A 22269-nucleotide genomic window follows, 5' to 3' on the forward strand; every position below is an offset into this window, starting at 1 on the left:
TCTCCCTCAGGATTTAGAATAAAGTGATTTAAGAGCAAGATTGTTCTAGTATGAAATGGACAATTTCTGCATTCAGTATATTAACAATTTAGAAGCCAGTTGTCTGTGCCCTCTGAATACCTGTCCGTTTTAGGCAGTGCAGACATTCAAGCAATCTAAACAGAATTTACTGCTTCTGTGTTATTCCAGCTCTGAGCAAGTTAGAAAATAAAATAGGTAATCTGTTACACTGGGCAATTTTTTTCCCACTGTTTTGTGTACTAGGAAACAAGAGGCCACAGTGGCATTCACAAGCTTTGTGCATAGGCTATGTACGCAAGTGTTAGCATTCCTATACAATTGATACAATGTATTAATAAATAAATAGAGTTGAGCGAACCCGAGCTGCAACATTTGGGTTTGTACCGAATTTTGCGAGTTCGGGTACCTGGACCCGAACTCAGACTTTTTCACTAAAGTTTGGGTTCAGGTTCGGTGTTTGGACGATTTTATTATTTTCTATTATAACATGATTATAACGGAAGATAATAGCATTCTTAAGACAGAATGCTAAATAAAATAGCTATGGAGGGGTTAAAAATTATTTTTAAAAACTCACCTCATCCACTTGGGGACCTGAACTTCACTTTATTATTTTCCATTATAACATGGTTATAACGGAAAATAATAGCATTTTTAAGACAGAATGCTAAATAAAATGACCATAGAGGGGTTAAAAATAATTTAAAAAAAACTCACCTTATCCACTTGATTGCACAGCCTTTATCACGCAGGTCTTCTTTCTTCAGGGCCTGTGAAAGGACCTGCCATGACGTCAACGTGCTCACCATGTGGTGAGCACTGTAACGTCATCGCAGGTCCTGCTGAATGAAGATAGAACAGCAGGACCTGCGGTGATGTCACCAGGATCGTCACGTGGTGAGCGCGGTGAGGTCATCTCAAGTCCTTTTGCAGGTCCTGAAGAAATAAGACCTGTGTGATAAAGGCTGCACAATCAAGTGGATGAGGTGAGTTTTTAAGTGATTTTTACCCCCTCTATGGTTATTTTATTTAGCATTATGTCTTAAGAATGCTAATATTTTCCATTATAACCATGTTATAACGGAAAATAATAAAGTGAAGTTCGGCTCCCCATTGACTTTAACGGGGTCCCATTTCTGGGTAAAGTTCGGGTCAAGCTCGGGTCCTGAACCCGAACTTTGACCTGAAGTTTGGCCTAACCCGGAGAACCCGAACTTCCACGGGTTCGCTCATCCCTATAAATAAATACACACATATTTAGTTTATATTTATATGTATTCTTTTATTAAAGGATGTATGCTTCATAAACACACATAGGCTCGTGTCCACACATGCATATTCACTATACTGCATATGCATGTGTGTTTCCATATCAAATCCAGTGCCCTCATAATATTGCCATTCATGTTAGTGTACTCATAACTGACCTCCATTAAAATGCCAGTACCTTCATAGCAGTGCGATTCAGAGCCCCTTAACACCTCCAGGCACTGAGAACCCATGTCAATAAAACATAAAGGGCCCTCTGAAATGGCCAGCCATGAAGCACTCAAACAGTGCTAGTGACTCCATGCAGTGCCAACCACAGGGTTCCTCTTCTAGTTTAGTCCTACCATGTCAAGATGCCAATGTACAGTAATGAAGCCATACAAGCTATGATTTTTCGAGCAGGGGAAGTAGCTTGTATTTTTATCCAATCTACAGTTGTCATTGTTATATTGTATTTTTAATACATAAGAGCTAAAATATGTTTCATATTATATTTGCAAGGGAAGTGCCTAGATAGAAATGCAAAGAAACTGTTACATGCAATCTAATGAAATGTATTTAAAAACTCAGAGAATTGTAATTGTGACCTTTTGTGAAGCATATTTAAAGATGTCTTATAATTCCATGGCAACTCCTGGTAACTTAAGATATCTTTATTTAAAGCAATGCATATTGATATGTCATACACTTGGCAAGTATCCATCTCTCATCATCTCTCTATCTCTCTCTTTAGCTTTCTACCCCATCCTCTTCCTCTCTTTCATATAAAACAATACCGTATATCTTACATACCAAATATTGATTTCTTTAAGGTGCAAGAAATTAAAATACCCAAAGGAACTTCCCCAGATTTCAATCATTTTCATCTTTGTAAATGAAGCCCTGTCAGTGATCCTTCGATCAGTACACAGTGCAGTGAATCATACACCTGTCCATCTTCTGAAGGAAATTATTCTTGTGGATGACAACAGTGATGAAGGTATGATTATATTTTAATATACTATCCAAGCAGGAAAGCTGTACATAAAGTAAACAAAGTTTATATTTGACTATAGAGTTAAGAGCATCTGTCATCAGGATACACCCTATTAACCAGGCATAATGTCTGATAGGGTTGATCTTGCTGAATAAAAACATACCTCTATTGTAAAGATCCAGTGCTCTGTTAATTATAATTTCATTTTGTAATGGTTATGTAAATGAGGCTTAAATGCAACAAAGGGGTAAGCCCGAACCCCTGAAAGCACCTTAGCTTTTCCACTGGTTAGTGATGGCCGCCCCCTAACCTTTATTGACGGGCCCAGGCATGATGCCAGCACTGTACATTACACTATCAGTGCATGGGCAGTACATGTACAGATGATTACTCCGCATGTGCCAATAGTGTAATTTCTTCTATAAATAAAGTTATTCATATACTTACTAGTGATGAGCTTCAGGGGCAATATTCAAATTTGCAATATTTCACAAATATTTGGGCAAATATTCATCATATATTCACAAGTTTGAGAATTTGAGATTATTTTCTTGATTGCGAAATTCAGCAATGTAATATGTGCATATTGCGCGCTCAATACAAGTGAGGGTGTCATGCCCTGCCCTGTGGGTGTTCTAAGACGATCTGTCAGAGTTGCTGCAAGTTACTCATTCTGACAGTTTGTTTTGTTTTGGATTTGAACAGAATCCCACCTCCTATCAGGTGTAGTTTGTTTGGTCATTGGGGAGGCTATTTATTCATCCCTCTCCCTATAGCCTTTGCGGGTTATAGTTCTTCCTTGTTTGAGTGCTGGAAGTTTTGGTGGATCATCTGCTCCAACTCATCTATAGAGAAGTCCTTTTCCCTTTTTCCTTTTGTGTCTGTTTTTTACTAGGCCCCTAGAGTGACGCTAGATCCTTCGGTGGTTGAAGGAGCTGGTAGTCTCTTTCCCTTTTCCCTACTGCTGAGGGTTTGGTAAAGTGTGTTACAGCTTTAGGTGCGTGTGCATGTGCATATCTACCCTCGAGATATGCACATGAGCTTATCAGCATAGGGAAAGTCTTTTAGGGATGGCTAGGAGGTGACTCCTTTTTTCCCTAGCTTTCGGGGACTAGTCAGTTGATTTGTTTGCTTTGCCATATCCTGTTTCCTTTCCTTATCTTACTGTCACGGAAGGTGTACAGGAAACAAGACAATGCAAAATGAATATATGACTCACTGGATCCAAAACTAAGGAACAAAAGGGAGACACCTGCATAAGACATGGCACTCTCCCTGACTCTGCTCAGCCTATGCAAACACCCCAACGGTGGATGATCGCATATCCACGTACCTCGACTATATAACACCTGAACACCCTACAATAGTGAGGGGACACGACCACCGGCTCCCTACACTAGACACGGAGGGAGTCAGGGTCACCTGGGATCCAGAAAACATAAAATCACAAATGAATGTACAACACTTATCTTGTAGAACACTGGGAAATAGGATCAGCATGCACACACACTTCAGGAAGTTGTATAAACCGCACACTAATGCATTATGGGGAGGAATTTAAAGGGATGCAATCAGTCCAACTACAAGACAGCTGAGAGAGACTAACGAGATAAGGAACTGAAAACCAAAACAAAGAAAAGCTCAAGGAGGAGGTTCTGAAAGGCATCTGTCAGAGCTTCTCAGATGTCTGGTTGTGACAGTACCCCTCCCTCTATGAGTGGACTCCGGACACTCAGAGCCCACCTTCTCAGGATGGGACCTATGGAAAGCCCTGAAGAGACGAGTGGCCTTAATGTCCGTCACTGGGACCCACATCCTCTCCTCAGGACCATAACCCTCCCAATGAACGAGGTACTGGAGAGAACCGCGGACAACACGAGAATCCACAATCCTAGAGACCTCAAATTCAAGATTCCCATCAACCATAATCGGAGGAGGAGGCAAAGGCGAGGGTACAATGGGTTGAACATAAGGTTTTAATAAAGACTTATGAAAAACATTATGGATCTTCCAAGTCTGAGGAAGATCAAGACGGTGGGCAACAGGATTGATGACAGACAGGATTTTGTAAGGCCCAATAAACTTAGGACCCAACTTCCAGGAGGGAACCTTTAATTTGATATTCTTGGTAGACAACCACACCAGATCAGCAACATTCAGGTCCGGACCAGGCACACGTCTCTTATCTGCCATACGCTTATATCTCTCACTCATGCTCTTTAGATTATCCTGAATCTTTTGCCAAATCGATGACAAAGATGAGGAGAATCTGTCCTCATCAGGTAAACCAGAAGACCCCTCTCCCGAGAATGTCCCAAACTGCGGATGAAACCCATATGCACCAAAAAATGGTGACTTATCAGAGGACTCCTGACGACGGTTATTTAAAGCAAACTCAGCAAGAGACAAAAAAGAACACCAATCCTCCTGATTCTCCGCCACAAAACAGCGCAGATATGTCTCCAGATTCTGATTGACGCTCTCTGTCTGGCCATTCGACTGTGGATGGAAAGCAGAAGAGAATGACAACCGAACCCCCATGCGAGAACAGAAAGCCTTCCAGAATCTGGAAACAAACTGCGTGCCCCTATCAGAGACTATGTCTGAAGGGATACCATGCAATTTGACAATGTGATCAATAAATGCCTGCGCCAGCGTCTTAGCATTGGGCAAGCCAGGAAAAGGGATGAAATGCACCATTTTGCTAAAACGGTCCACCACCACCAAAATCGCAGTCTTCCCCGAGGAACGAGGCAGGTCCGTAATGAAGTCCATGGACAGATGTGTCCAAGGACGGGAAGGAATGGGTAAGGGAAGGAGAGGACCTGATGGCCGTGAATGAGGGACTTTGGCACGAGCGCAGGTCTCGCAGGCTGCCACAAAACCCTCAACCGACTTACGAAGCGCCGGCCACCAGAATCTCCGAGCGATGAGATCCACTGTGGCTCTTGCCCCCGGGTGCCCAGCAAGGACAGTATCGTGGTGTTCCTTAAAAATCTTGTGTCTTAAAGCGAGAGGCACAAACAACCTCCCAGGAGGACAAAGATCAGGACCCTCTGACTGGGCTACCTGAACCTCTGCCTCTAATTCAGGATAAAGAGCAGAGACCACCACACCTTCAGCCAAAATGGGACCTGGGTCTTCAAAATTCCCACCACCCGGAACGTGACAGGGCAAATTCTTAACCCCAGGGCGGAACGTGACAACAAAATTAAACCTGGAAAAGAACAAAGACCATCTGGCCTGTCTCGGGTTCAGACGCTTGGCTGACTCCAAGTAGGCCAGATTCTTATGGTCAGTAAACACGGTAATAGGGTGTCTGGCTCCCTCTAGCCAATGGCGCCATTCCTCAAAAGCCAATTTGATGGCCAACAACTCCATATCTCCCACATCGTAATTTCTCTCTGCGGAGGAGAGTTTCTTTGAGAAAAAGGCACACGGTCGCCATTTGGCAGGAGAGGGACCCTGAGACAAGACCGCCCCCACACCCACCTCAGAAGCATCAACCTCAACTATGAAGGGTAGAGAAATATCAGGTTGTACCAAGATGGGAGCGGAAGCAAAACTCTCCTTGATATTAGAAAAGGCCTTACGCGCCTCTACCGACCTGGAGGAAAAATCTACCCCCTTTCTAGTCATATCAGTGAGTGGTTTAACAACAGAGGAATAATTCAAAATAAACTTCCTGTAATAATTGGCAAAGCCCAAAAAATGCATCAGCGCCTTCTGATTCTCAGGAAGCTCCCACTCAAGCACAGCGCGGACCTTCTTAGGGTCACGAATAGTGATACTGTTCAGCTCCCTGAAATCCAGACAAGGTCTTAAAGAACCATCTTTTTTCTTAACAAAGAAAAAACCAGCGGCAACAGGTGACTTCTAGGGTCTAGGACAAAACGGGAACTACAAGCAAACGGAAAACCTTCAATTTCTGCCTCAACCCTGCCAATAGTAACAGATGGAACATTTTTAAAAGATTTTTTCCTTTTTGTTTCTTTATTACTCTAAAAAAAAAACTGCCTGAATCTCCTAGAGGGACAAACATTTGCCAAATGATTTATACCTCCACAACAGAAAAAAACCTTCCCATAAGGGCTGAATCTTCTATTGTTAGAGGCAATCAAACCCAGCTGCATGGGCTCCTGCTCAGAAGGGATTGACAGCGACTGAGACCCCTGTGCACTGAATGAGACCGCCGCACTGTCCTGGGATTGAGTATGACAGGAAGGAGTGATCTCTCCTCTCTCTCTAAGATGCCTGTCAATACGAATGGCCCGAGACATGGCAGAGTCCAAGGAGGTAGGCCTCTCATGAAAGGCAAATGCATCTTTCAATCCCTCTGAAAGACCATGGCAAAATTGACTTCGGAGTGCAGCATCATTCCAACCAGTATCAGCTGCCCATCTCCGAAATTCTGAACAGTATATCTCTGCGGATTGTTTACCCTGACATAAAAGACGTAGTCTAGACTCAGCCAGAGCAATACGATCCGGATCATCATATATCTGACCCAGGGCTAAAAAGAATTCATCCACTGAACGGAGGGGCCGTGCCCCCACCGGCAGCGAAAAGGCCCAGGACTGAGCGTTACCCCTGAGCAGCGATATGATGATCCCCACCCTCTGTTCTTCATCACCAGAGGAATGGGGAAGTAGGCGAAAATGGAGTTTGCAAGCCTCTCTAAAACGAACAAAATTCTCACTACCCCCGGAGAACGTATCCGGGAGCGAGATCTTAGGCTCAGAAAAAACTCCATGAACGCAAGCTGAACCAGTCACTTGAAACTGAGAAAGAGTCTTACGGAGATCTGCTACCTCCAATGAAAGACCCTGCATGCGTTCAGTCAAAAATGAAACCGGATCCATGCTTGAGACGGTTTTGGCGGTTTATAATGTCACGGAAGGTGTGCAGTAAACTAGAAAACACAAAATGCAAATACGACTGACTGGATCCAAAACTAAGGAACAAAAAGGGAGAGCCCTGCATCAGACCTGGCTCTCTCCCTTACTGCTCAGCCTATGCAAAAATCCCAATGGTAGATGATCGCATATCCTCGTACCTCGACTGTATAACACCTGAACACCCTATAATAGTGAGGGGACACGACCACCGGCTCCCTACACTAGATACGGAGGGAGTCAGGGTCACCTGGGATCCAGCAAACAGAAAAACACAAATAAATGAACAAAACTTATCTTGTAGAAGACTCAGAAGTAGGAACAGCATGCACATACTCCAGGAAGTTGTATAAACCGCAAAGTGATGCACTATGGGAAAAGGATTTAAAGGGATGCACTACATGACATCTGAGAGAGGATAACGAGATGAGAAAATGAAAGCAAAACAAAGGAACCTCAAGGAGGAGGTTCTAGACGTCTGTCAGAGCTTCTCAGATGTCTGGTGGTGACAGCAAAGCACAGAGCACAGCAATGACACTGCTCTCTCTCTTTTAGAACTCCATAAAACTGCAGAAAATGGCTGCTGGGGAGGTTCTTATATAGTAAAGGGGCAGGCAGCTTTCCTACAGGTTGTTAGGGATGTTGCTAAGCTCAGACAAAGAGATTGCAAATTTCTCATTGGCCCACAAGCAAGAAGGGAGGTTACTGATGAAAACAAAAATCTAGAATATTTGTGAATACGAATATATAGCTATATTCTAAATATATAACTATATTCTAAATCTTTGAAAATTCTCAAAGTGGCGATATTCGTGATTAAATTTGCGATTTGAATATTTGCGCCCAACACTAATGCTTACAGTTTGTACATAATTTGGAGAGGAAATATTAAGGACTTTGGGTATTTGCTTTACAAATACCCACACACCCACACTAAAGTATAAGAATTGTATTTGGGCATGTATGTTTCTTGCCCATATCTTTTACTGGTTCATAACACCCAGTTGGTTGGTGTAGCTTTGCTGTTTATTGATGAGTCTTATATGTTTATTTTCTATATTTTCATGTGTCACAGCAACATATCAAAATTGCTGAGACCCCCGCTGATTGATAGAACAAGGAGATAGCACACTCTTACCCCTCATTGCAGGAGTCAGAAGTGAGACAGACTCAATGGAAAGTCTACTGCATTGAATACATAGAGTGCACTACATAAATGTTTCTCTCTCCCTGTTCCCGCAATCATCAAAGATGTGAGCACTCGGACCACCACAGATTGAAACTTTTATATGTTGCTATGACATATCAAAGGTTTTCCCTAAGTGCAGTGACCCTTTAAAGCTAACCTCTATAACATGTTGTTGGTAGTTCATGGCATGCTATGTATCTAATATGTGGCTGTGTGTGATTCGATCTTGTCTGGTCTCCTGTCCATCAGCTCTTCGTCATCTTCTACTTCTTATATTGATGGGCATTTCAGATTTTATTGACTGCCATGAAATATATCGCTGGACTTACACAGCCCGACCTGACAGGCCTTTATTGGGAAGGAACCATTCCTTCCTAATAACTGCCTGCTCATCAGTGGAGGTCAGAGCTCAGGCTTCATAGCTGAATAACATATAGTAACTTCAATCCCTGAATCAGCAACTGCCATCGATGATTGTGAGGAAAGTAAGGAAAAGAGGATAAAATTTGGATGATATGTACACAGGGTTTTCAGGCATGCTGTATGTTCACAGCTGTTGAATGACTATAGGTGACTATTCAGTCCTTAAACATAATGAACATAATATTCAAGGTCACCAGTAGTAATACTTGTTGCACTACCTATACAAATTCATGTGCAGTTCATGGTCTGTTTCTGCATTATTACTAAATGATACTGTCATTGTTTTAGTATTTCCCTATGCTGACATTTAGTGTATTTGCTGTTTCATAAAACTTTTCAAAATAAGCTACCATATGTGTATACATGAGTGATAGCACTATATCTGAACATTGCATGACGTTTCCCCTCTACCTGCTGCATCTCTTGACTCTTAGTTGTCTCTGAGCTGGTAGGTGAAAACTAGCTGCTCTCCATAGATTACACACGGAGACAATAGATTCTGCTTCCTAGCTCTCTCTCAGAATGCTCCGATGCAATATATAGGGCATTATAGAGAAATATTGAGCAGTATAGGTGTGAATACAGTAGATGACATATAACACTATAGCTGTTGAATCTGCTGTATCATATCTGTCATTCTCTGTCTTTTTGTTTTTCTCTGCACTTTCATCTTCATCTTCGTCTCCATAGATTTCTCTAAGATGACGCAACGAAATCGTTCACTGAGCAGGCAGCCATTCTTGATTTTATTTGGATGGATTTATCACATACAGATGTAGCGGAGTTAAAAGCAATGGTTAGCGCATTAAGTAAAAACTGCAAGAAAATGTTAATTGATATTTTCTATAGTATTCAATTGCTTTTGTCATGAGATAACATTGTGACACATTATCACAATTCTCTTCAGTTCTGCTACATCTGTATTACATAAAGAAAATTAGTTTTAGAAATTGCTTTATACACGGCGGGTACTGGCTGTATCATATAACCGACACCCGCCCGGACTGACAGGAAGTGGTGATTGCGCCGCCTCTGTCACTTAACCCCTCAGGTGCCACGATTAAAGCTGATCGCAGCACCTATGAGTGAAGGCAGGGGGACCCGGCTCCCTCTTTCTTCTGATTGGAACCCCAGCAGTGAAATCGCGGGGATCAATTTGGTTGCAATGGTATCCTGGACACTGCTGAAGCGATCCAGGCCTGTCATGGCTTTTTTCCATACTGAGGTATGCACGAGGCACAGCTCATAATGGAGAGTGTAAAAATCCTATTCGCCCTAATAGATCTCTACTAGGGTGAATCGGAGAGGGATCAAAAGATCCCATGTACTAGGCCCCTAAGGGGGCTAATAGTTATAAAAAAAAAGTTAAACAAAGTTTTAAAAGAATAAAAAAAAAACACCAATGTGTTAAAAGTTTAAATCATCCCCTTTCCCAATTTTACATATAAAAACATATAAGCAATAAAAAATTAACATATTTGGTATTGCCACATCTAAAAATGTCTAAACTATTAAAATATTTTTTACAAAATTTATGTGCAGTGAACACCGTAATGGGAAAAAAATGAAAAACACTTGATTTGCAATTTTTTTTTGTTCATCTTGTTCCCCAAAAAAATTGTATAATGGTGTTCAAAAAGTCTTACATACTACAAAAATGGTTTGTTATGCAAAAAACAAGCTCTCATACAGCTCTGTAGACCAAAGTATTAAAAGTTATGGCTGTCAGAGTATGGTGATACAAAGAAAATTTAAATTTTTCCAAAGGTTTTTTTTTTTTTTTTAAAGTAGTAAAACAAAAACAAAGTAATTTTTAGTACATTGTGAAGGGATTTTTTGCCAAAACCTCAAAAATCTTACTGTTTTCTTTTCAATTCTGCAACACAAATAATTTTTTCCCCTGTTTTCTAATGGTAAATTAAATGGTCGCATAAAAAATTGTATCTTGTCCTGCAAAGAATAAGCCCTTATATACGGTAACTATGTGAAAGGAAAAAAAATAAAGTTATGGCTATTGGAAAGTGGGGAGGAAAAATCCAGAATGCATAAATGGAAATAGGCCTGGTCTTTAAGGGGTTAAGCGGGGGAGAGCTGAAACTGGAGAACAAGGCATTTTTCTCTGCTGAGATATTTTATAATTTTAAGGAAATTAGGGTTGGACGAATCCTGTTTGTTGATGCAGTCCACGGAAAGGCTCTTCAGACACGTAACTGAAGTACTAAAAGTTCTTAATTTAGCTACACGTTTCAAGGGTGAAAGACCCTCTTCATCAGGCAGGTTAATTTGCCTGACGAAGAGGGCCCTTATCCCTTGAAAGGCCTAGCTAAATAAAGAACTTTTAATACTTCAAAAATTTGCCTGAAGAACCTTTCGGGAAGTACTGCAACAACCGGGACCTGGAGAGCATGCAACTTTTCCTGCGGAGGGACTGTGGTTGCCACTCCATCAATGCTGCTCACTATGTGGGGTAAAAATACAGTCAGTAAATAGAGTGTTGTGTATCACACAACACAATTAGGTAAGCACAATATAACCGTACACATATGTTCAGATATTATACAAAGTTTATCATGTTCATCTGTACTATTGGTTTATGCAAAGTTGTGTGAAAATACAGTGACCTTTTAAAGGAATACTCCAAGGAAAAACTATACACTTTGTTATACCTAGCACAGGATATAGGGGAATGATTCAGAATTTTCAGTATTTACTTGGACTTAGGATTAAAATGCTGTCCTTTTGGTGAATCTTAGCATTTATCCTAAGAATTGCATGTGCATTAAATGTCTTTTTTTCCCCCAATATATACGCTAATGCATGAGAAAGAAGTGCTGTTTAGACAGCATGATCTGCTGCCCACAAACGATAATTTACTTGCCAGCAAGAATGACTGTTTCTCCCGATGAACGAGCCTTTCGCTTATTCATCAGGTTATCGCCTGCACCTTTAGACTTGGAAATTATTAGGAAAGAGCATTTGTAGGAACTTTTGCTGGATTGTCGGGCATTGGGGACACTGTAAACCTGCCATAAGAGTGGAAAGGTGAAACAAATTCCCTTTGAATGCTTAAAATAGTACAATTAACAGAATTTGATTACCACTTATAACAACTGCAGTCTCTTAGGATATGTTGAAATATGATAGCTCCATTCAACTCTAAGATGGTTTTCCTGTGTCTACTGACCCTTATTAGCTGAATCATTCCCACTAATAAGGGAACTAAATAGATTTTCTAGGAGCCATGTTTGCTCATTCCTCGATACTTATGGAGTCAGATAAAGCATGGCATGGTTTTCTTATAGGAAAAAAAAAACTCCATATGAAATCAAAGCATACAAAGGTATTGTGGAAAGGTCATGTAGATCTGTTGAGACCCTATCAAAGCTATATATTATGCAAAATAAACCTTTAATACAGCTGTGTGCATGAGCCCTAAATGCAATTCTCTGACTTTCATATAATTAAATTATTGGTTAGGCTATTTAACCTTCCAAGCAACACATAAAATGACTTATATTCAAGGCAACAACTATTCTTTACTATTACTATAAGCAGAGAGCTATAAAGGAATATATACCTTTGATTACATCTACATTTTGCGCAGTAACTAAATCAATTTATGTTTCATTGGCTAAGCATGAAGCAATTCCTGATTTCATGTCTCATTTTATGATTTATTTTGTTAATTACAAATGTGTTCTTTTATGTAAGTGCTTTATATATTTTCCTCCAGTTTGTTTGATAAACTTAATTAGCTTTCTCCGTTTTAGAAAACTTGAAATGAATCCAAAGATATTTATTTGTTTGTTCTTCATTATTTCAGCTCATGTTGTGTCCCCTGTGCACCAACAGCATAATGTTAAATAAAAGAATAGAGCAACGTACATTTTATTATAGGCCAGGAAGAATAGTGCTTTTCAAATAGAACCAATTGAATATTTATTCTATTATCAAGTTTTTATTTATTCTAGTCAAACGGTTAGTGTATTTGTCTATTTTTTTTATTTTGTAATGGGTTATTTTTTGTACCCAGTAAGTAGAGATAAGCAAATTTTTCAAAAATTTGTCTGGTTCGCCGAAATTTTGGAAAAAATTTGGTTTAATCAGAATTATTTCATGGTGAATCGCGTTGAAAAACATCTATTTCTTGGCTGCAGAGAGCCTTCAGAGTAGTGTAGAACACTGTGCCTTGCAGTAACATGCATAGGGAGTCTGCTGTGGCAGTGAAATAATACTGTGAGTCCGTATGACATGCAGATAACAGGCGTCGCTCTTAAGCTGAGTTCACACAAGCGTGTCTGGATAAGGTCCGAATGCGTTGCGGCAAGCCCGCGTGAATAGGTACCCAATTGCAGTCAGTTTTGACTTTGATTGTGTTCCGTTGTTCAGTTTTTATCGCGCAGGTGCAATGCGTTTTGCACGCGCGTGATAAAAAACTGACTGTGGTACCCAGACCCGAACTTCTTCACTGAAGTTCAGGTTTGGGTTCGGTGTTGTGTAGATGTTATTATTTTCCCTTATAACATGGTTTTAAGGGAAAATAATAGCATTCTTTAATACAGAATGCTTAGTAGGTGGTCAATTGAGGGTTAAAAAATAAATAAAAAATTAACTCACCTTCTCCTCTTGATCGCGTAGCTGCAGGTCTCTTCTTACTTCTTTAATCATGAGCTGCCAGCTAAAGGACCTTTGGTGACGTCAGATCACATGGTCCAATCACATGGTCCATCACCACGGTGATGGACCATTGTGATTGGTCCATGTGATGTGATGTGCAATGCGTTCACCTCACGCATTGCACTCGTGCGGAAATCTCGCCCGTGTGAACTCAGCCTTAGAATCACTGCACACTTCACTTATTTGGGCAGTCACAGGGACAAAATTGACCAAATAACTCAAGTATGAATTCAGCCTTACAGGTCGATGTTAGCGCAAAGTAGAAGAGCACTCCTTTTACATCGTCGTCAGCTGATTTTTCATAGATGTCAACAGAACATGTTCTATTAAAATGCTTATAAAAGCAGAGCCCCCTGACAGAGTGGAGAGGGTGTCAGCACTAAGTTTGTGTTGACGTCACTGATTATTTTGCCCTTCCTCTGATCCACCAGAACAATAACCCCCAAAAAAGGATCCTGTCTTTTGAGCATCCGCCTTCACTTGGTCAGCATTTGGTCAGTAATCAATCAGTATTGCTAATGCCAAAAAATGCAGGAGTGGATCCAAAACAGAGATGACCGAGTCAACCAGTCAAGAACCGCTGGGTTGCTGGTCAAGACACGACCGCTAGATGACACCGGGAGCCCAGGCCTCTCGCTGTGACTCCTGCTGCCACGCCCCCTTACTCTGCTGCGACCTGTGCATGCACCAGAAACATTTAGGCTTCTGCCACTCCCCTGTGCAGGGCCTGGCACTTCTCTTTCTGACATACTGTTAGATCAGATAAACATATGTTTTCTCTTTACCACACAAGGGCAAATACTTTTTTTGTGCCACTAATTCATGCAAAAAAGGGCTTCAGAACATGTAACTGCACCGCTGAATGACAAATATATTTTTATTTTGCCACTAATACATGCCACAAAAGGTTTTAGAAAATATAACTGCACCGCTGAATGGCAAATGTATGTATCATTTTCCATTTATACATGCAACAAAAGGCTTTAGAACATATAACTGCACTGTTGAATGTCAAATATATTTAACTTTTGCCACTATTACACTACAAAAAGGGCTTTAGAACATATAACTGCACCGCTGAATGGCAAATATATTTTTATTTTGCCACTAATACACGGCAAAATGGACTGTAATTTTAGCACTTTACCACACAACAGCTAATAAGCCCTTTTCCCCCACTAATACAATCCCAAACCCAAAAAATGCTTTAGAACATATAACTGCACGCACAAGGGCAAATAAGGCGTAGAAATGTTTCCTTGCAATAAACCCTGTTAATGGCTGTAACACCCTGATAACAAGAATTCAAATATTAATCACGAATATTGGCCCTTCGAGAATTCGCTAATATTTAGAATATAGTGATATATATTCGTATTTTTGAATATTCTAGATTTTTTTTCATCTGAACCCATTATCCCTCCCTGCTTCTTGCTTGTGGGCCAATGTGAAGGCTGCAATGTCTTTGTCTGTGCTTAGCAGCATCCCTAGCAACCAATAGGAAAGTTGCCTACCCCTTACTATATAAGAACCTCCACAGCAGCCATTTTATACAGTTTTTTAAAGTTCTGAGGGAGACAGCAGTGACATGGCTGTGCTCTGTGCTTTCCACACTGCATTAGATAGTTAGATAGTGTATGTATATGTATATATATATATATATATATATATATATATATATATATTACAGATAGTTAGTAGGAGATAGTCAGTGTAGGTTATATCCTTCCTGATATAGTGTAGCTGTAGCAGTGCAATGTGTTACAGACGTGGACAAAATTGTTGGTACCCTTTGGTCAATGAAAGAAAAAGTCACAATGGTCACAGAAATAACTTTAATCTGACAAAAGTAATAATAAATTAAAATTCTATAAATGTTAACCAATGAAAGTCAGACATTGTTTTTCAACCATGCTTCAACAGAATTATGTAAAAAAATAAACTCATGAAACAGGCATGGACAAAAATGATGGTACCCCTAACTTAATATTTTGTTGCGCAACCTTTTGAGGCAATCACTGCAATCAAACGCTTCCTGTAACTGTCAATGAGACATCTGCACCTCTCAGCAGGTATTTTGGCCCACTCCTCATGAGCAAACTGCTCCAGTTGTGTCCGGTTTGAAGGGTGCCTTTTCCAGACTGCATGTTTCAGCTCCTTCCAAAGATGCTCAATAGGATTGAGGTCAGGGCTCATAGAAGGCCACTTTAGAATAGTCCAATTTTTTCCTCTTAGCCATTCTTGGGTGTTTTTAGCGGTGTGTTTTGGGTCATTGTCCTGTTGCAAGACCCATGACCTGCGACTGAGACCAAGCTTTCTGACACTGGCTAGTACATTTCTCTCTAGAATTCCTTGATAGTCTTGAGATTTCATTGTACCCTGCACAGATTCAAGACACCCTGTGCCAGACGCAGCAAAGCAGCCCCAGAACATAACAGAGCCTCCTCCATGTTTCACAGTAGGGACAGTGTTCTTTTCTTGATATGCTTCATTTTTTCGTCTGTGAACATACAGCTGATGTGCCTTGGCAAAAACTTCGATTTTTGTCTCATCTGTCCACAGGACATTCTCCCAGAAGCTTTGTGGCTTGTCAACATGTAGTTTGGCATATTCCAGTCTTGCTTTTTTATGATTCGTTTTCAACAATGGTGTCCTCCTTGGTCGTCTCCCATGTAGTCCACTTTGGCTCAAACAACGACGGATGGTGCGATCTGACACTGATGTTCCTTGAGCATGAAGTTCACCTTGAATCTCTTTAGAAGTCTTTCTAGGCTCTTTTGTTACCATTCGGATTATCCGTCTCTTAGATTTGTCATCAATTTTCCTCCTGCGGCCACGTCCAGGGAGGTTGGCTACAGTCCCATGGATCTTAAACTTATGAATAATATGTGCAACTGTACTCACAGGAACATCTAGTTGCTTGGAGATGGTCTTATAGCCTTTACCTTTAACATGCTTGTCTATAATTTTCTTTCTGATCTCTTGAGACAGCTCTTTCCTTTGCTTCCTCTGGTCCATGTCGAGTGTGGTACACACCATATCACCAAACAACACAGTGATTACCTGGAGCCATATATATAGGCCCAATGGCTGATTACAAGGTTGTAGACACCTGTGATGCTAATTAGTGGACACACCTTGAATTAACATGTCCCTTTGGTCACATTATGTTCTGTGTTTTCTAGGGGTACCATCATTTTTGTCCATGCCTGTTTCATGAGTTTATTTTTTTACATAATTCTGTTGAAGCATGGTTGAAAAACAATGTCTGACTTTCATTGGTTAACATTTATAGAATTTTAATTTATTATTACTTTTGTCAGATTAAAGTTATTTCTGTGACCATTGTGACTTTTTCTTTCATTGACCAAAGGGTACCAACAATTTTGTCCACGTCTGTAGGTAGTGTGATAGGTTCTGCTATCCATTCATACATGCTATACATACAGTACATGCTACAGATATAGTGCTGTGATGTCACAACAATACATAATGTGCCAATCAGTAATATGTAGTCAGACCTGCTAAAATGTGAAGTTTCACGTATTGCGCCAAAATATTTGCATCATTAATTGACGATTAGCGCAATCGCAAATATATTGGAGCACTCTATCTGCATATAAAGCCAATTTTAATGTTTTGCCTTGCCAACCATTTTCTCCAGTCTCAGGAAAGTTCTACAGCTTGGAAAATGTAGCAAAAGTGACCCTCCCCTGTATTGCGCACGCATTACGCAAATATTAAATTGCCGATGTTTGCAAGAAAATATATGACGAATACTCTACTAAGTATTCGCAAAATATTGCAAATTCGAATATTGCCCCTGCCGCTCATCACTAATCCCCTCTAAAAAGGCGAGGAAAATTTTATATGACAGCATGTTTTTTAATATCTTCCTTATGAGTATCATACAACGCCCTTATGCTGTGGGTTTTATACATGAAGAGGAGACATTTTATAATAATACTCTTTTAAATTGATCAGTGCTCCTGTCAGGAGTATTACTAGGCACTTATATCTGGGGCTTGTGCCCCGAATTATACATTTAAAGCCCCGATCAGCAGACCAGCAGCAAATAATCAATCCAACTTTATTTATCGATGTTCACTGTTGAACACAAGCACTGCTGCTTGACTCATCCCTGTTTGGAGCAGAATCAGAAGAGTAGTTAGGGATTCAGCACAGGGGGAGCAAACCACATTTGAGTGGGTCCCCAACCAAGTGACAACCCCCAGTGCATGTTTACAACTGCAGAGGCTCATTCATAGGCCCCATGCACACGGCCGTGTTTCACAGCCGTGTGCGGGCCGTGGAACCGCGGCCTGGATCCCTCCTGAGAGCAGGAGCGCACGGCGTCACTGGTTGCTATGACGCCGTGCGCTCCCTGCTGCCGGCACAGTACAGTAATACACTGGTATAGATCATACCAGTGTGTTACTGTATTGCGGCGGCAGCAGGGAGCGCACGGCGTCATAGCAACCAGTGACGCCGTGCGCTCCTGCTCTCAGGAGGGATCCAGGCCGCGGTTCCACGGCCCGCACACGGCCGTGAAACACGGCCGTGTGCATGGGGCCATAGTCTGAGCTTCATTCAGGTTATGTTTAGGTTTTTGTTGACTTTTTTTAAACCCCACCACTACAATCAAATAAAGTTAACTGCTGTTCCATCGTTTTTTACTATAAGCTGGTGGAGTCTGCAGTCCAGTAACTTGCAGCAGAGTCCTGCACACTTTGTTATATACAGATGTAAATGGAAGGTGCGTTCTAACTTTTGCAGTAGTGTTGAAATCGAATATTTGAATTGCAAATATTAATCGCGAATATCGGCACTTCGAGAATTTGCAAATATTTATAATATAGTGACATATATTCGTATTTTCGAATATTCTAGATTTTTTCTTTCATCTGAACCCATGATCCCTTCCTGCTTCTTGCTTGTGGGCCAATGAGAAGGCTGCAAGGTTGTTGTCTGAGCTTAGCAACATCCCTAGCAACCAATAGGAAAGTTTCCTACCCCTTAGTATATAAGAACCTCCCCAGCAGCCATTTTCTGTAGTTTTATGGAGTTCTGAGAGAGACAGCATGTCATTGCTGTGCTTTGTGCTTTACTGTTTAATTACATTAGATAGTTAGTTAGTTAGCTAGCTTATATACAGTACAGACCAAAAGTTTGGACACACCTTCTCATTAAAAGAGTTTTCTTTATTTTCATGACTATGAAAATTGTAGATTCACACTGAAGGCATCAAAACTATGAATTAACACATGTGGAATTAAATACATAACATAAAATTGTAAAACAACTGAAAATATGTCATATTCTAGGTTCTTCAAAGTAGCCACCTTTTGCTTTGATTACTGCTTTGCACACTCTTGGCATTCTCTTGATGAGCTTCAAGAGGTAGTCACCTGAAATGGTTTTCACTTCACAGGTGTGCCCTGTCAGGTTTAATAAGTGGTATTTCTTGCCTTATAAATGGGGTTGAGACCATCAGTTGCGTTGTGGAGAAGTCAGGTGGATACACAGCTGATAGTCCTACTGAATAGACTGTTAGAATTTGTATTATGGCAAGAAAAAAGCAGCTAAGTAAAGAAAAACTAGTGGCCATCATTACTTTAAGAAATTAAGGTCAGTCAGTCCAAAAATTGGGAAAACTTTGAAAGTGTCCCCAAGTGCAGTCACAAAAACCATCAAGCGCTACAAAGAAACTGGCTCACATGCGGACCGCCCCAGGAAAGGAAGACCAAGAGTCACCTCTGCTGCGGAGGATAAGTTCATCCGAGTCACCAGCCTCAGAAATCGCAGGTTAACAGCAGCTCAGATTAGAGACCAGGTCAATGCCACACAGAGTTCTAGCAGCAGACACATCTCTAGAACAACTGTTAAGAGGAGACTGTGTGAATCAGGCCTTCATGGTAGAATATCTGCTAGGAAACCACTGCTAAGGCAACAAGCAGAAGAGACTTGTTTGGGCTAAAGAACACAAGGAATGGACATTAGACCAGTGGAAATCTGTGCTTTGGTCTTATGAGTCCAAATTTGAGATCTTTGGTTCGAACCACCGTGTCTTTGTGCGACGCAGAAAAGGTGAACGGATGGACTGTGCATGCCTGGTTCCCACCGTGAAGAATGGAGGAGGAGGTGTGATGGTGTGGGGGTGCTTTGCTGGTGACACTGTTGGGGATTTATTTAAAATGGAAGGCATACTGAACCAGCATGGCTACCACAGCATCTTGCATGCTATTCCATCTGGTTTGTGTTTAGTTGGACCATCATTTATTTTTCAACAGGACAATGACCCCAAACACACCTCTAGGCTGTGTAAGGGCTATTTGACCATGAAGGAGAATGATGAGGTGCTGCGCCAGATGACCTGGCCTCCACAGTCACCGTACCTGAACCCAATCGAGATAGTTTGGGGTGAGCTGGACCACAGAGTGAAGGCAAAAGGGCCAACAAATGCTAAGCATCTCTGGGAACTCCTTCAAGACTGTTGGAAGACCATTTCAGGTGACTACCTCTTGAAGCTCATCAAGAGAATGCCAAGAGTGTGCAAAGCAGTAATCAAAGCAAAAGGTGGCTACTTTGAAGAACCTAGAATATGACATATTTTCAGTTGTTTCACACTTTTTTGTTATGTATATAATTCCACATGTGTTAATTCATAGTTTTGATGCCTTCAGTGTGAATCTACAATTTTCATAGTCATGAAAATAAAGAAAACTCTTTGAATGAGAAGGTGTGTCCAAACTTTTGGTCTGTACTGTATACTGATAAATTGCTTGATAAAGAAATAAATGAGACATTATCCAGCTTAATGTTCCCAAGTAAATATATTCTAAATTGATTTTTTTTTTGGGTGAATGTTAGATCAGTTTATATATATATGTATTTTTTTGCTATATCACATTGTGTATACAAACAAAAACAATACTATTCTATCTCAGATGGCAATTATTCCTGCATCAGGTTTCGATCCTGTGCTGCTCTACTACTGTTGTCTCTTTTAACTAAAATAGCAATTTGGGAAATGTATTGTAGCAAGTCTTCATTTGCATATAGTGTAATCTGTTTTAGTTTATTTAGAATTGTTCTATACATTGTAATTACATTATTTTGTAATCAGTGTAATTACTGTGGCGGTTGTTAAAATTTCCTTATAAAAAAAGATTAAATAAGCTATGGCAGTGTCTTTTTTGGATCCACAGTATTTTACTTCTGTGGTAGCTGATTATATCAACCTGTCACATTCGTTGTGATGGCCGGTTGGACTTTTCAGGTCAGCTGTCAGATATGCTTGAACCTGACAGTATTAAAGACTTACTGTAGTAAGTTCGACTTAGAGAAACTGTGGTTTGTGGTTTCTACAAGGGAAATTCTTTTTACTACAAAGCTTTAAAAAAAGAAATGACTATAAATTCCCAGCAGAACATCCAAACTATAGAAACATAATTTATTCTTAATCCTATCACAAATATTTATCATGAAATTCTTGTGTATTTATGTTTTCTTTTACTACTTTAAGTCTCTGTATCAGAGAGATAGATATGACTGCCAGTTTGAAACTCTAGAACATATATTTCTTGATATATTCATATTTTTTCTACTGTATTAAATTTATTAAAATGTTCAACGAGAACCCTGCCTGTATGAGAGACCTATTGAACCAAAGAATATCCATGTGATACCCTAAAAAAGTCATGCTAGTGGGTACAACAAGTTAGGTTTGTTCATGTTACGTGCAGATAATTTAATGCAGTATGAATTTCCATTTATGCGTTCGCATCAGATGTTCATTTTAATATTAAACGTAAGAAATATCCATTGCACGCACTGCTCTTTTTCCTGTCAAATGATAGAGACCACACCAGAGCCTGAATGACTTCATTATAAATTTATATGATCCATAAGTCACCAGTAGTATCCATTGCATTGCAGATACGGCAGAGCATTTTGGCTTCAGTTATGAATGGGTTCCACAATGTAATTGCAAACATAATAACCTTACTAAAGTACTGTCTGCAGTTGAAATGCCCCCATAAGGCATTCTTACATAACATCACACACTGTAACTATGCTCCTTGTCTTGAGCTCTTTCTTTTGTGGCGACATGTATTTCTTTGGCTTGGGTAAGGTGTGAGTGGTTCTTGGCAGCGCCATATAGACTTACTGAATTATCTTGGACATATATCACATTTGGATGCACAGATTTTTCCTGCAAAATTGGTCTTTTATTCTTACCACCTTAAGATACTTTAATTTACAGTATGTTACTTGATTACTGTGTTGTCAGAGACTTTAGCCCTTTTATTGTCCTAAGGTTCCGGTGGAGCATGCATGAGCTGTACTACCTCTTTTTGATAATGATACTCACTAAGTACAGTATGTAATTGTTGATACTTTGCTTTCATATGTTCACTTAGCCAGCACACAGGATTATTTATACCCACCTATTACCTCAATGCACAGGCACTGTGGTTTAAGTCATTAACACAGGCGCAGTGAGTATATACATACTCAGGCACAGTAATAGAACATTCCATTTCATTATGGTTTGGCCTTAGCACAAAGTGCTTTAAACTATTACAGCCTATGAGTTCATTGTTCAGCGCCTTTGCGTTGGTTTATCCATACTCACCACCTTAATTCACATGTGCAGTATTGGAACGCAGATGCTGAGTTTGTGCCATTGTGGTGCCTCATTGCCCGGTAGCCACCTCAGGAAAGTATTTACTGGTACCATATATTCCTATACTGAACAGATTTATTGACCCATCCCATTGCTCCTGCACATAATTTTCACAACATATTTCCATTTT

At 40.4% G+C, this 22269-nt stretch overlaps 1 protein-coding gene across 3 annotated transcripts in view; it reads left to right on the forward strand.

The window, feature by feature from the left end:
* The window catches only part of GALNT17 (polypeptide N-acetylgalactosaminyltransferase 17), a 564215-nt gene that overhangs the window by 163179 nt on the left and 378767 nt on the right, over nt 1-22269 (forward strand). For all 3 annotated transcript variants that reach the window (XM_044286562.1, XM_044286561.1, XM_044286563.1), the window contains one exon: nt 2103-2269. In XM_044286562.1, coding sequence (XP_044142497.1) covers nt 2103-2269 — 167 coding nt within the window. The remainder of the gene's footprint in view (nt 1-2102; nt 2270-22269) is intronic.

Source organism: Bufo gargarizans, chromosome 3, assembly GCF_014858855.1.
Source record: "Bufo gargarizans isolate SCDJY-AF-19 chromosome 3, ASM1485885v1, whole genome shotgun sequence".
Taxonomy (NCBI): domain Eukaryota; kingdom Metazoa; phylum Chordata; class Amphibia; order Anura; family Bufonidae; genus Bufo; species Bufo gargarizans.